This window comes from Cavia porcellus, unplaced genomic scaffold, assembly GCF_034190915.1.
Source record: "Cavia porcellus strain 051 isolate PalLab524CR breed Dunkin Hartley unplaced genomic scaffold, mCavPor4.1 scaffold_19, whole genome shotgun sequence".
Classification (NCBI taxonomy): domain Eukaryota; kingdom Metazoa; phylum Chordata; class Mammalia; order Rodentia; family Caviidae; genus Cavia; species Cavia porcellus.
The window spans coordinates 44804565-44819336 of record NW_026947502.1 but is presented as its reverse complement, the minus strand read 5'-3'; the positions used below and the strand labels follow the sequence as shown (position 1 = coordinate 44819336).

At 35.0% G+C, this 14772-nt stretch overlaps 1 protein-coding gene and 1 non-coding gene across 26 annotated transcripts in view; one reads left to right on the top strand and one right to left on the bottom strand.

The window, feature by feature from the left end:
• Ptk2 (protein tyrosine kinase 2) overlaps window positions 1-14772 on the bottom strand; it is a 333580-nt gene that overhangs the window by 85054 nt on the left and 233754 nt on the right. For 13 of the 25 annotated variants that reach the window (XM_063231008.1, XM_063230987.1, XM_063230989.1 and 10 more), the window contains 5 exons: window positions 14453-14536; window positions 13368-13385; window positions 5949-6005; window positions 4694-4714; window positions 3532-3629 (listed from right to left, as the gene is read on the bottom strand). In XM_063231008.1, coding sequence (XP_063087078.1) covers window positions 3532-3629; window positions 4694-4714; window positions 5949-6005; window positions 13368-13385; window positions 14453-14536 — 278 coding nt within the window. The remainder of the gene's footprint in view (window positions 1-3531; window positions 3630-4693; window positions 4715-5948; window positions 6006-13367; window positions 13386-14452; window positions 14537-14772) is intronic. The other 12 variants (XM_063231003.1, XM_063230992.1, XM_063231004.1 and 9 more) reach the window with 5 other exon arrangements.
• Window positions 8631-8768, top strand: LOC111757859 (small Cajal body-specific RNA 11). Its single transcript, XR_002792120.1, has one exon. It is a non-coding gene; the product is annotated as a small Cajal body-specific RNA 11 (non-coding RNA).

Genomic DNA, 14772 nt, shown 5'->3' with positions numbered 1-14772 from the left:
CAACCTGTCTTTAATTTCTCAATAGGTTTTGACATTTCTGTGCTTTATGCAAGTTATCTCAGAAGTCATCTGAACTCTGCAACAAAAATTCTGAAGGTGAATCACTGCAGGGTAGGAGGCTTGGGGCATCAAGCTGCCAGGAAGGACAGTTTCTTCTCTACATAGTACTGCATGAAGGATAAATGAGGGCAATTTGTAGTTGTCACCAGTACCAGATAGTGAGCAACATAGTACCCACTCTAGACAGGAGTCACTGTCCCCAGCCAGGATGGAGTTGTCACTTGTCAGAAGATTTGACTCTGTAATGATGCCCATGGTTAATTTCTTGAGCACTGAAGAAGCTTAACTCTGCCAACTTGCTTGTGAAGAACTCTTGCTAATTAACTAAGAGGGGAGTCTAAAATAATTGTTGCAGGTAGGAAGTACTGGCATTAAGAGACTTACAAAGATGAGATTTTTTACATCTTTTCTTCATTAAATACATATATACAATATTAGGTGCAGTCACAACCTCACCTCTACTAAGCAAACTCATCTACTGTCAAAGGAGTCAAGTGTCACAAGATGATCTTCAAATTGGTATGTCTAGTCTCAACTATCTCTTCCAGTCCAGGTCCATACACTGAACCTATCTGTTTGCTGTCTCCAGGGGAGGGGGAAAAAACATTTTAAAAATGATTATTTCCGCTGGGAATTTAGTTCAGTGGTGTAAGTGCCTGCCTGGAAAGTGGGAGTTCATGAGTTTGATTCCTGGTGCCAAAACGGAGAGATAATTCTCCAAATGAAGTATTACTTGGCTATAAAGAATGACACATCTGCGATACTTGAAAATGTAATATTGAGTGAAATAAACCAGATATACAACCTTAAATACCACACAGTATCTCTAATTTGAGTGAGAAGAGTACAAGCAAATAAAATGATAAAGGATGAATACAAAGGGACAATGGGATGGATCTCTTGCAATAAGGGAGTAGTCCAAGGGAACAAGGGTAAAGGGTAAGGAGGAAGAGAAGGAGAAATGAGAGGAGTAAATATAGACCACATACAGGAACCTAATAACCCAAATTAATGTAAAAACTATATGCCATAACATGAATTAAAACAACATCAACAAGTACAAAAAAGAGGATGCGGAACCAGAAGAGGATTGGGGAAGAGAAGGGAAGAGGAAGGGGGTTTAAAAAAAGAGAAACAAGCTGTAATACGGACATATAACCACTCCCTATCATGACCGTAAACTGCATAGATAGTAAACATGTACTAATAAAATTTTTAAAATTATATAAAAAGACGGTATGCCCCAGAGTTTCTGATATATACTATGAGGTTGGATTTCATATAACTACTTCATTGGGCCATGAGATCTTGGAACACTTGGTCTAGTTATATTCTGAGTGTTTTTGTAAGGGTGGTTTTGAATGAGTTTACTATTTAAATCAACAGACTGAGAAAAGCAAGCTGCCTCCCTGGTGGGGGTAGGCCACACACAAAGAGGAGGAAACTTCTCTGCCTTACAGCCAGGACACTTGCCTTTTCCCTCTCTCAGACTTAAACTATATGTATTCTTATCTTCTCAGGCATTCATACTTGGACTAGACTACACTATTAGCTCTCTTATGTCCCCACCTTGAAAAATATAGATCCTGGAGTTCGCCAGCCTCCATAACCATACAGGCCAAATCCTTGCAATGATTCTCCACATGGTTCTGTCTCTCGGGAAAATACTATCAAGCATGTTTCTTCCAGGGTCTTTCTTCACTTTGCTTAGTTGGTATTTACATAGTTGCTCTAGAAGCTATTTTTTATTCTGCTTTTCTCATAGTCATCTTGCCTTAATCACAATGTTTACCTTTTCTTCTGCCATCCTCATTCCACATCGCAGGGAGGTATTTTAACAATGTTCATCCAATCATCTAGTAAAGTCCAATTTTCCTCCATACAGCACAGTCCCATTCTTCAATAATGAGTTGTGTGATGTTAGAAAGTTTACTTATCAGAGATAGATGTTGAAGAAACCTCAGAGATCACTGGCTCAATTACTTAAGAGTCAAAAAGCTCCACCTTCCAACATCTCAAAGTAAGGCATACCCAGGCCTAAATTTAGGTATTTTCATTCAATTTAGATCCATTGCTGTTTTCCCTAAATTCTACCTTAAAAAGCAGAATAAAATAAAAATTAAATAATTTGATATAAGCACAAAGTAAACATGATCAAATCTGAACTTTAAAAAACTGAACTACTACTAAGTCTCACTGTATGGTGGTAATTATCAGTTGTCTTTGGTAAAAAAAACAACTAGTTTCTATAACTTTTTGGTTATTAGAATAACCATTAATGCATGTATAAAGGATATTTAAAAACAGAAAGTTATGAAGGTACTAGTTTGCTGTTTCCAAAGCAGAGAAATCAAGAGGATCAATTACCCATGCTGCTCAAACTATATTAGCAATATCTTTGTATACCTGTTTTATTCCATTAAAAAATTATTTTTCCCCTCCAGGAATGGTGCCACACACCTGTAATCCCAGCACTCAGGAAGCTAAGATAAGAGGATTGCCATGAGTTTGAGGGCAGCCTGCATTACCAAAGTGAGACTCTGTCTCAAAATTTTAAAAAAATTTAAGAAAATATGTACTAATTCAAAATGTCATTGAAAAAAATCAATATAATTTAAGACATACAAGTGCTAGTGAGGATGTTGTAAGAAAGGTGAAATGGTACAGGTGCCTTGAAATCTGTTTGATAGTTTATTAAAAAGTTAGACAGTTTTAGTATAAGAAAGCTACTATATCCTGACTATATACAAAAGAAAACTGACAAATTATATCCACATAAAAAAATGTACATAAATATTCACAGCAGTACTTTAATAACCACAAAGTAGAAACAACCTAGATGTCAAAAAACTGAAGAATGGATAAATAAAATGTTGTATATATCTATATAAAGGAACATTACTTGGCAATAAAAGGGGAAATGTCAAATACATATAATTCCATTTATCTGAAATATTCAGAACAGGGTAGTGAAACAGAAATGAGAGCAGTTCTAAAAAGCTGGGGGAAGGTTGTGTGTATAACCACTGTTAATGTGTGCCGATTTTCTGAGGTGAATACATTCTAAAATTGACTATGGGGTGCTGCACAACTCTGGAATACAGTAAGCAGCACTAAATTATACACATTCACTGATATCTTTTGGAGGATAAATTATGGCAAATTAACATCCTTTTCTTGAAGATGTAGGAAGTGGAAGTGAATATGGCTAACTGCTATTCATTCTGGGCATCTGATCTGATGACAAGTATTGAGTTATTAAATTAAGATAGAACCAGCCTCACTGGAACAAATTTTGCTTTTTTTTGGATTTCCGATTATAACAAATAAGTTAACAGGTACAGTGTCCTTTCAAAAAAAGACAAGTGTAAATACCTGGAAGGACCAATGACTTGCAAAGACAAACAAGAAACAATTTAAACTTAAACAGTCAAGCTTAGCCCAAATTTTCAGTAGTGGTACAGGACTTACTGGACTTATATACACGCCCTGATGTACATCACCAAATTGTCCTTCTCCAATACATCGTCCAAGCTCTATTCTTTCTCTTTGAATCTCGTAATCCCTGGCTGCAAAATATTACCGATACATCAATAAAATATGAAGTACAATATTCTAAATGTAGAAACAACATTTGATACATAAATCACCCATCAGCAAAACTTCATGTGTAGTAGTATATCAATATATAAAAAATTCTTTGAACAGAGTGGAATTCTCTTAACACTTTAAAAGGAATTTCTGTATCAGTTATGGTATTGAGTGAAGCACCAAAACAACGAATCTGTTAAAGGTAGATACATTTTTCATGTTGTTTCCAGAGTCTTTGAATGTCTGATTTATTTCATAGCTACTTACTAATTGTTTAAATAACTATATCAAGTATTAAGTTATATGTTTAATAAGAGCTATTAGTTTAGGAATTCATATATGACGGCTATGAAAACAATCATTTAAATAAATTATCTTAAAAGTAACTAAAGTTTGTCAATTTGGGGTGACATAAAATAGTGTTATGAGGGGACCTTTATGTTTTGAAAGTTTAAGAGTTTTCCACTTCATGATAATTCTATTTCTAGATTATTTATGGAGCTAAAAGAGTTTAAAGAGGTAGTTTCTAAAACTAATTTCAAAATTAGATGACTTCAAATCAAAGCTGAACATATTAGAATCAACTCAAGAGCATGTGCCTCAAATTATTAAATTGTGCATTATATGAACATCAATTACTAAACAGACTATTGAAGCACATAAAAGAAAACACCCATTACCAACATAGTAGATATTAAATTAACAACCTGATATTTTAATTTATTACAAGACTCTTATTCCCATAATCCATATTATACATATTCCACTAGTATCATCACCAATGAAATAAACCAGTGGTCACACATTTAAAAACCTTCCCTTTGGTGGTCAAATTATAAGATAGCAAAATACTTGGCGCAGATTTTACATAATTGGTTTCCTCTTTAAAATCACTTTAGCTAGTAATTTCATTGATTCAACAGTATGAGTAAATCAATGAAAATAATTTTTAAAAATAAAAGTTAACTGAAAATTGAAACATCCCAAGTCACTTCAGTTGCAATTGCAAGCAAATGCAGTTATTTCAAAGGAATCCTGTTACCTTCATCTATTCCATAGCTTTCTGTATTGCAATTGAGAGAAAAAAATTGAAGACCTTGCTTAGAAATAACTAATAGCAATTAGGTTAACAACAACAAAATAGGAGAGTACATTTTACTAACATTTACTTTATTAAATATTTTAAGTACAAACAAGAGTAAAAAAGAGAACTAAATGCAAATAAAAACTATCGTTAAATTAACTCACTGTTAGGTAAGTAATTTTTTTATAACTATTTCATAAATTCCTAATTAACTCATTTTGTGAGATTTGGATAAAAGGTAGCTTTCTAAGGAATTTATTATTGAACTAGGAACAATAAATATAAAAACACAAATGTGGATTCTCTGCAGGAATGTAGAAATAACTAAATGGCTTATCAACCTCTCTCCTTTAAAAAACAAAACCCAAAACTAAAACTTAAGTTTAAACATTTGTCCAAATTGCCACTGGTAGTCAAAACGCATACACTCAATTTTCAACTCTTGCCTGGGTTACACTCACTCTCTGATAAAGAACTCTTGAAAATTCACAATGGGCCTAAACTGGAAAACATACCAGAGGCCTGGTTGTTTCTCCTTATTTTGGTTGTGTCTCACTGTACACATCCAAATAATAATGCTTTTAAAAGTTTTTAAACAATAAAAAGCTTAGTATTTCAGCTCTACTGAAATTGGTACATTCAAATTACTAAGAATATTGAAACTTTTAAGAGGTGGAGTTAAAACGAAATTTCAAGGGCTTATCCAATTCAAGATCTGGGGTATCAGATTCTCCTCTGCCAGCTAGCTGCACTGTAACAGCAAGAAGAGCACCATAACATTTTCAGGCCATTTAGGGGTCATCTAAGGCATCTGTCCCTATCCTCCTCCTACTGTAGTCTAAGGACTGAAAGCTAGAAGCTGTTTGCATAGGTGAGTCAGTGACAGTACTAAATAATTTCAAGGGAGAAATGCAATTCTTGTGTGTGCACATGTTTAAAAGCACAAATTTTCAACAGAGGGAAAATAATATCATCACAGAGCCAGAAAATAAGATTACAAAAATCTTATAACTCAACTATATTAATTATTATAGGCATTTGTATTTTAGACTTCTCATCTTTGAGTGGAGACATATAGAATGCTAAAGATTGAGAAGAACACTTTGGTTAAGCACCCACTGAGGTTCTTAAAGCATAATGAATATCTAAAACTTTTATATATGAGGGGCTATCCATCAAATCTGAGCAAGAACAAAATCAGAAGTCTACTTACTTGAAGGCATCGTATAAGTATCTTCTTCATCTATAATCTCAGCATAATCATCTGTTTCTGTAAAAAAAGGGAACATATATTGGTACAGGTTAAGTAATTGACATCTTAGCCTCTATTCATTTTAAAAGGCAAGTTAATCTACCTAACACCTTACTATGCTGAAATATTCTTAAAATCCTACTACTTGGGGTTGGGGATTTAGTTCAGCAGCCTAAGTGCCTGCCTTGCAAGCTCATGCTCATGAGTTCGATCCCCGGTACTGGTACAAAAAAAAAAAAAAAAAAAAAAAAAAAAAAAAAAAATCAAAAAACTATTACTAATTTTTGCTCACTAGAATCATTTATGAGAATAAAAGTGACATCACTGTCCAACATGTTATAATACACAGGTTGTTTATCAGACAGCAAATAGGCGAACACAGTAAGCTCTTATAAAAAACAGAAAGACATGAAATACTTATGTGTAGGATTCAAAATGACCCATCTATACAAAATGTAGAACTTTCATTCAGCTATAACAAATACATGGCTAAAACCACATCGTAGCCTACTGGAATCTCTTTAAACAGGACAGGAATCTTTAAAACTCAGTATGATTTTATTAATTACTAGACTTCACAGCATAACCCAAAAATTCTTCAGAGAACAAATGATGGCCCAATTCTTGAAGAGATTAACTGGGCTGATTTACTTCATTTATTCATAGCTGAAGATTAAAATCCTATTAAGATAGCAAGAGGCAGTATGGTAACCATTGTTGATCACCTAGTATTTTGTTTTTATATTATCTATTATGTCCGTCCTTTTGATTTGACTGACTCTGTTCTGCTATGTCACATTTGGTTTTACTATCTTCAAAAAAAGTAATAAGAACTGTGGGAGTAGTAAAACCCAAAACATGTAATTGTCATTGTACAAAAGAAAGGAAAAGAAAGTGCTCTAAAGGATATAACTGCATATATATTTAAGTGTATAAGATAGATAACCATATTACTGAGTTTTATTGGATCACTGAACTTCAGTTTCACTGTTTGAAAGTCCACTTTATATGCTTTAATTTTGTAACCTGAACAACTATTTCTAAGATAACAATATGTAATCTATTAACTAGTGATTTCCTACTGTTCATTTTTTCTGAAATTCTGTATAACTTGTACCCTTTTTCTGTTTTTTTTCTTTTTCTCCTTAAATAAAAATTAAAAAAAATATTAAAATCCTGGAATTAACCTTTTGTAACTTTTTAACTCAGATATTTGAAGAGTATATATTCATGTCAAAAATGTAAAAGGATTTATCAAAAAGAATAAAATAAAAAAGCAGTGTATTAAATCAGTTATTTTTGAGATACTGTAATATCAAGGAGTTTCAAAGCTTCCATTTAATCCCTTTTGGTAATACAATAACTTTAAAATCCACCACTGCATTAGTGGAAGATTAAAAAAATGAAAAAACCCAAACTCCTTTGAAGAAAACAATCATACCTCTGAACAATATTTATGCTAGAAAATCATAAATTCAGTTTGTGTTCCTCTCTGTGAATAAAGGAGAACCTTTAGCAGCTCTGTTTGTAAGGCAGGCCTATGTGGCTAGGCCTTTCATTTCTGGGGTCATTAAGTTCCTTCTGACAGCTGATTTGACTTGTCAACTTAACCCTGGAGGAACTAACAGCATTACTTCTTCATTCAGACACTAAAGGTACAGAAGCCAAAGGAAAGACAGAATGTGTATCTTTCTCAGTCATTATGATATTAATTGCTGCACAAGCTATGATGGTGATGATTGATATTAAACTTGTCACTGGAAGAATTTGTGTAATCATTATCAAATGTGATTAAAGTCTGCTACAATGAATATACTTAATATGCATCAAAAACAAATGCTAGAAAACAGTTCTTAAGACATTCATCACCTATAAAGTATTCTTAAGTCCTACACAACTGGGATACTATATGTTTATTTTCTATATGCTTATAAGTAACATTACCTATAGAATTAAAGAAAAAAATTTAAACTTTATATTCTCTTATGTTCATATTTGTTTCTCTTATCCTCTTCTCTGTGAACACCAAGAAAGGAAATTTGGCATTACATAGGCCTACAGCTTTGCTTTTGTGTAAGAGTTTATCAAAATAACTTCTGAATAAAAAGTGGGGAGCTGTGCAGGCACCTGAGGAAACAAAAACAGCATGGAGGAATGTACTCTAATAGCTAAGACAACAGTAGCCACATAAACCACAAATGGAGGTGTACTTAACATTTTCTTCTTATTCTGTAATTTAGCAGGCTCAGCTTCACAATACTCCTCTCAGAAAACAAATGCAACCATGGTTGCACTTCCATAATCATTGGCTTCAGTTCCCTTCCTGGCTCCTTTCATGTGGAAAGTACATGCCTTTGGCTGACCCTAGTGGACAGGGTTCTTCCTGGGAAAGGTATTCAGACTTCCGACATATGCTTCTTACATATGCTGCTGTGCTGCCGTTAAACTGTTCCTGGGACTTGAACAGCTCTGCACTTGGTGCTGAGTTTGACTCATTAGGCATTTCAGGTAACATACCACAAGCACTACAGCTTCACAGGGCTGCAGGGGATCTCTCCAACTTATCCAGAAACTCAATATCAGGTGTTTACTGCCTGCACAAAGAAGGGTATGAAACATGATGACAGCAATAGCAGTGACCTTGTGTCCTGGCCTTATGTTTGTGCTCCCCTTTGCTCAGCTGTGACAGGGCAGTCTGTCAGGACGTACAGCAATTTCCCTCTCAGTTTAGGAGGGCTGTCCTAAGAATAGGGCTGGCTCTTAAAGGCACGAGAGGACAATTTAAGATGAAAAAAAAAAAAAAAAAAAAATAGCAGTGACCTCAGACCCAGAGCAAACTATGAGTTGACGCTGACTCACAGAAAAAGTGCCACTCTTCAGAAACCTCCCCTCAAACTAATTTGTCCCATCCCCTCTGCTCTTAATTGTGCTCCCTCATTTATTGTCCCCATTGCCTATATATGTCACATTATTCTGCTTTCCTTGTTATATGTCTATTTACTTCTCCAGAACAGAATGTCTGCTAGAGAACCCTCATATACCTTCATTAACATCTAAAATATCACCTGGCATAGAAGATGGGACTCAAGAGACAAAGTGACAAAGATGACTGCATTGCAGCAGTACACTAATAGGATGATGTATCCCCAGACTCTGAGGCATCAGGACATAAAATATCTGTGAAGGTGGCACAGATAATAAATAGTAGAGCTGGTCCTGTACACAGAACAAGCCATATAAACACACATTTGATCTTTGAGAAATCATTTCATTTAGCTATGCTTTTGTTGTGACCACATATGTAAAATAAGCATCATCAGTCTATGGGGTTGTTATGAGGATTATAGGAGACACATCAAGTTGAGATGTTTCCTTGCACATGACGGATAATCAAGAGATAGAAGCTCCTGTCTTGCTTGCTTCTTATGTGAGCTTTCTTGGAAGGGACCCTGAGTTCAGGGGTTGAGATTCATGTGTGCTGATCCTTTTAGTCAGTCTTGGTTTGACTGACTGTTTAAGAACTGTTATATCAGATATCAAATGGAGATACAACCCCTGAAACAATTCTGAAGGAATAAAAAGAAAATGCTTAATGTATGTCAGTCTAGCTTACAATACTGATTTGGGAAGAATCGTATTGATTAATTTCTATTCATAAAATCATTGGAAAGGACTGTTTACCTTTTAAAAGAGCTATGTGAGTTCCATCTAGAACCTGGGGAAAAGTGGTCTGGCAATCAATATTTGGGGCCAGGAATGCATACTGTAATGTGGACAGAATTTTACTGCAATGAATTTTATGGATTGGCTCTTATGGCAGAGTGCACAATGCTGAAGGTACATGGATCTATGAAGATTTAAAACCTTCTACTTATGAGTTCCACAGGGCAATTACCTAATCTACCTTTATGCCTATCTCTTCTCTCTCTCTGTGCGTGTGTGAGTCTGTGTCTGTTTGTCTGTGTCTCTGTACAAGCTCAAAGGACCTTAAGCATGCAAGGGAAGTGTTCTTCCACTGAGTATGTTCCTAGTCTCCCAAGAAGTTTTTTTATTGCATTAGTTCAATTTTGTCCTTTCCTAACTTTTATGATTGTAAATAAGCATGACCCCGATATGAGAGGTATTTTAACCTACTCGAGGATACTGAAAAATTGGAGCCCAGTCTAAAACTGCCCCTTCCTCTCTAAAACAGTGTCACTATGAAAGATTAAGAAAAAAAATTATTTGAAAGATCTGGGTATAGATGAAGAAGGTAGATCTGCATTCTCCATTTAATGATGATGACAATGGGACTGTGAATTTATTATATGGTAGATAGTGTTATAAACAATTACATATGTTGTAGTTTGATCTTTAGCATAATTTCCTGAAGAGGTACTACTATCATCCTCCCTGTTTCACAGTCAGGAAGGCTAAGGCACAAAGATGTGTAGTTTTTTTAAAATCCCAGAGCCATTCAATGGCAAGCTGGAATTCAGCACAGTTTTCTAGCACAGAACCTGAGTTTTGAGATACTATTTCATTCTTTATCATTTTTCACAAAACATATGCAACTTTTATTTGATAGAGCAGATACTTTTTGCTTTGGAAATACCAAACGTTCCTCAAAATATATTTTGGGAAAAATTTTCCCTTAACAAGGGCAGAATTTTGCTCCAGGGATGCTTACAGGAAGGCTCATCTAAACCTGTAAATCTGGAAGAGGACTGCAAGGTGCTTGCTGCACGAGTTAAAGATTTAAAATAAAACATAAAAATCTGGATGCCTGTAGCACATGCCTGTATGCTCAGCTATGCAAGAGCCCTCAGGCCCAGGACTTCAAGGCCAGGCTAGGCAATATGGTAAGACTCAAACAAACAAACAAACAAACAACAACAACAAAAATATTTAAAAAGGAGATGTTCAAAATTTGGATAGCATAATGTGAATGGTATGGTAAAAGACTTATTAAAGGGACAGAAACTAACAGCTCACAAAATAATAGGGAACAACAACAAAAACGGAGAAAATAGTTACTGCATTTTTATTTTAAAGCAAATTAAACTGCTGAGGATTTAGCTCAGCAGCATAAGTGCCTGCCTGCAAAGCTTGAGGTAGTGAGTTCAATCCCCGATGTCAAATAAATAAATAAAGTAAAGTAAAAAGAGACATGAAGTTACTACTGAAATTATGAACAGAATTCAATATGAAAGATTCATGTTTTGTCTTTAAAGGGCCTGATGCCTCTGTAGGCACTGTGCAAAGTGTCTATCTGGCATTTGGGGAATGTGGGTAGGTAGAAAATAAATGAGTATTTCTCGGTTTATAATTTTTTTTTTTTGTACCAGGGGTGGAACTCACAACCGTGATATTGCAAGGCAGGCACTTATGCTGCTGAGCTAAATCGCTGGCCACTGGATTGCAAATTCTAAGAACGGTATATAAGATCCTTCAAGCTCAAAACCTTGCCAGGTAAATAACCAACACAATATTTCATGCATGAGGCAGAGTGATTCTGGTTGTGCTTCTCCTTTCTTCTTCCTAGTAGCATCTGTGTTCTGGTGTGGATATCAGCAATTCCGACAATTTGTTCCCTTGACTTGCTTCCCTGATGCTCCTCAGAGAGATGGGGACTATTCAGGGGGGTAGTCCCTTTATAAGTGACTAGATTATTCAGGTAATTCTTCAACTAATTTTAGTCTTTTAATGCAACCTGGATAACCTAGATATGTCATAAACTTCACAGTACCGTGATGTAGTACTTTTTAGAAGCCAAGTTCCTGACCTCAACTTTGCTCTGTAATGTTAACTAGCTATGTGAATTAGACTAGAGATTGGCACACATTTTTTGTAAATTTTGAAAGACTGTGCTGGCCATACAATCTTTCTGGCAGCTACTTAGCTTTGTTGTTCAAATTACAGCCTAGAAACAGCCACAGACACCATGTAAACAAATGGATTGGTGGGGGATATGTTCCAACAGAACTTTACCGATGCATACTGATGTCTGGACTTCATATAATTTTGATTATTACAAATAGTGGTTTGCTTTTGACGTTTTCCCCTCAACCATTAAAAACGTGAAAACACTGCTAGCTCAAGAGGCAACAGCAGAAAATGTAGGCCATTAGGTCCACAGGCTTTACTTTATGAATCATGACCAAGATCAAGTGAGTAAAACTTAAAGGCTCAGTTATTCACTTGTGAGATGGGGCAAGTATACTTGTCCTGGCTGCTCATTCACAGAACTGGGAAATTCAATTGGGGGAAATGCGTGAAAAGCTTAGATTCTATGAACATGTGGTAAAGGTGTATATTTAAATTTTTATGTTTCATAGTAACTCTCACAACAATCAAGTCAGCACTTTTCCAGAAGGAGATACAGTGAGTACAGCAATGTGCTTGAGGCCACTCAATAGCTATTAACAGGACAGGGCAGTTGGTAAGAGTTAGGCTGAAGCCCAAGACCTAAATACTCTTCTCTGATCAGTTGTTTTCTCAACTGCAAAATAATACTCCCCTAATGATACTCTCAAAGGATTTAGGAGAGTGAGGAATCTAGGAGGTAAGACACTCACACAGGAGGCTATCAAAGAACAGCAGTTGCTAATTTGTTATCATCAAGGAATCAATGTGGAAAGTGTGTTCAAACCTGGTTTCAGATCCTGTGAAAAATAAGTACTTTCTAAGTCATATTTAGTTAAGATCTTTTACTGCATAGCTTTGCTCATTCCATTCAGGTTATCAATCGCTGTCATATCAAGAAATGAACAGAAGTGAAAGCTTCAGTGAAAGTATTCTTTCAATCATGAAGGGAAAATATGCAGCCCTCTTATTTCAGTTTATAAAATTTTCTCCTTTGGTGTAAATGAGTATAAAGGTTCATGAAGACAGTTCATGAACTAAGTGAGAAACATGAACTAAGTGAGAAACATAAGAAACTAAATGTGATTTAAAAATATGCCATCTTGTGAAGTGCTGTCAACTGTTTGAAAAAATCATTATTGCTGAAATTTCCTTAATGTCAGTTTGCTTGACTCTTAAGAATCACTTTTAATTTATATAGTATGTATGTGCCTGTTTATATTTTTGAAAAAAATTATCATTTCCAGGTATAATTTGGCTGAAATACCATTTTGACAACTTCTTGAAACACTAAAGATTAAACAATGATATCTAGAAAATTTACTGTGAACACACAATTCAAATTTACTTCTGTGATGTTATTCCTTTTGTGTCAAAGCTCCGCCTAAATGATTTTAAAAAGAGCATTTTCTCATAGTATTTTCTACTTAGCTCTGTTGAACCAAAACCACATTTTGCTTTTGATTAAATACTGAACTGTATTTCCATAAATAGTTATCTCACAGCAAATAACACAAATGTGAAAATAAATATTACCGTCCCCACTAATTTCATCTGTAGATCCAGGTCGCATGCAAAGAAAGGGGGAATAGGGAACAGACAGAAAGAGACAGAAAAAAGGAAAGAGAAAGGAAACACACTATTAAAATGACAAGTAAATCAAAGCATCAGAAAAATAACAAAATTACCCCCCAAACTCTAATTCAAAAGATAAAAGAAAGATTTCAGTAATAGAAATATCTGCTTAAAGACTATTATGCTAAGTTTTAATGTTCCAATATTTTATATGATGTTATATAGAGGTACCGTGGTGTTTAGTTTCTAACACTGAGGAAAATTAATTTGTTTCTCACAATTAAATGTTAAAAATGGCTTCTGCCTTGCTCACAGAAAATTTGTGTACTCTTAGGTAAAAAGAAAATAAACTAATCACTAATATGCACATTATATGACAACTAGGGGAACTACCCCATAGCACATCAATCCCAGTGAACTGCTGACTTTAATATCACATGAAAGAGTAGTAGGGCAGGCCTGCTACTAAGAACTGCAGGGGACTGCAGTACTTGAAGCTCTCTTGATGACACACAAGACTCAGGTTTAAATTTGTACAAAACAAAAAATCTTGTTCGAAACATTTTGGAGAAATTACTGTTTCAACAGTCATAAGAAAATCACTGCTTCCCTAGAAAATTCTACAAATGGTATGTTTGCCTTATATGTTACAACCCTGAACATCTATGCCCGAAGCACAAAAATTAAGTCACCAAGGGTTCCCCATATTTCCTTCATTCAGTTTTATTTTGTACTAGGAAATCTATTCAGCAAAAATCATAGTCCTTCCAATTCCTGTAGGAAAACACAACACTGGGAAAATACTTCTTGCTGTGGCATGCATTAAAATCTAGCAAACAGGCAAACAGGAAATCTATTCAAGAGAGCAGTCCAAAGATTGTGAGACAAAAAACTTTCCCCCAGTTATCACTTGTGGACAGTGGAGAGCACATACGCATATTCAGTAATGGACTGATTTGTTTAGGACAATCTATAAGCATCTGGTTAGTTAGTTTCATGGGAATGCTTTGGTTAATAGGAGAACCTATGCAAATTCAGTGCAGTACCGGTAGGAGGAGGTTCATGGGAACAGAAGACCAAAGGGAGAAAGCGCCTAGCTTTCTTAACTTTATGTTGGCAGTGACTGACTCCTTTATAAAGAGGCAAGAGGAGGAAAGAGAAAAATAGAAACAAATTATTTCAATACAAAGGACAACCTCTGTTACATTTTAAGGCATATCTATTAAAAACGATACAAAATTTTAATGCTTTTTTTTGTTATTCTGCTTTCTTACTTCTATGACTAACTTGTGGTTTTAAAAAATTGATATTTCAAAATGTAATTTCATGTTTTAACAAAGATTTTCAGTGAATACAAAAGAGGACA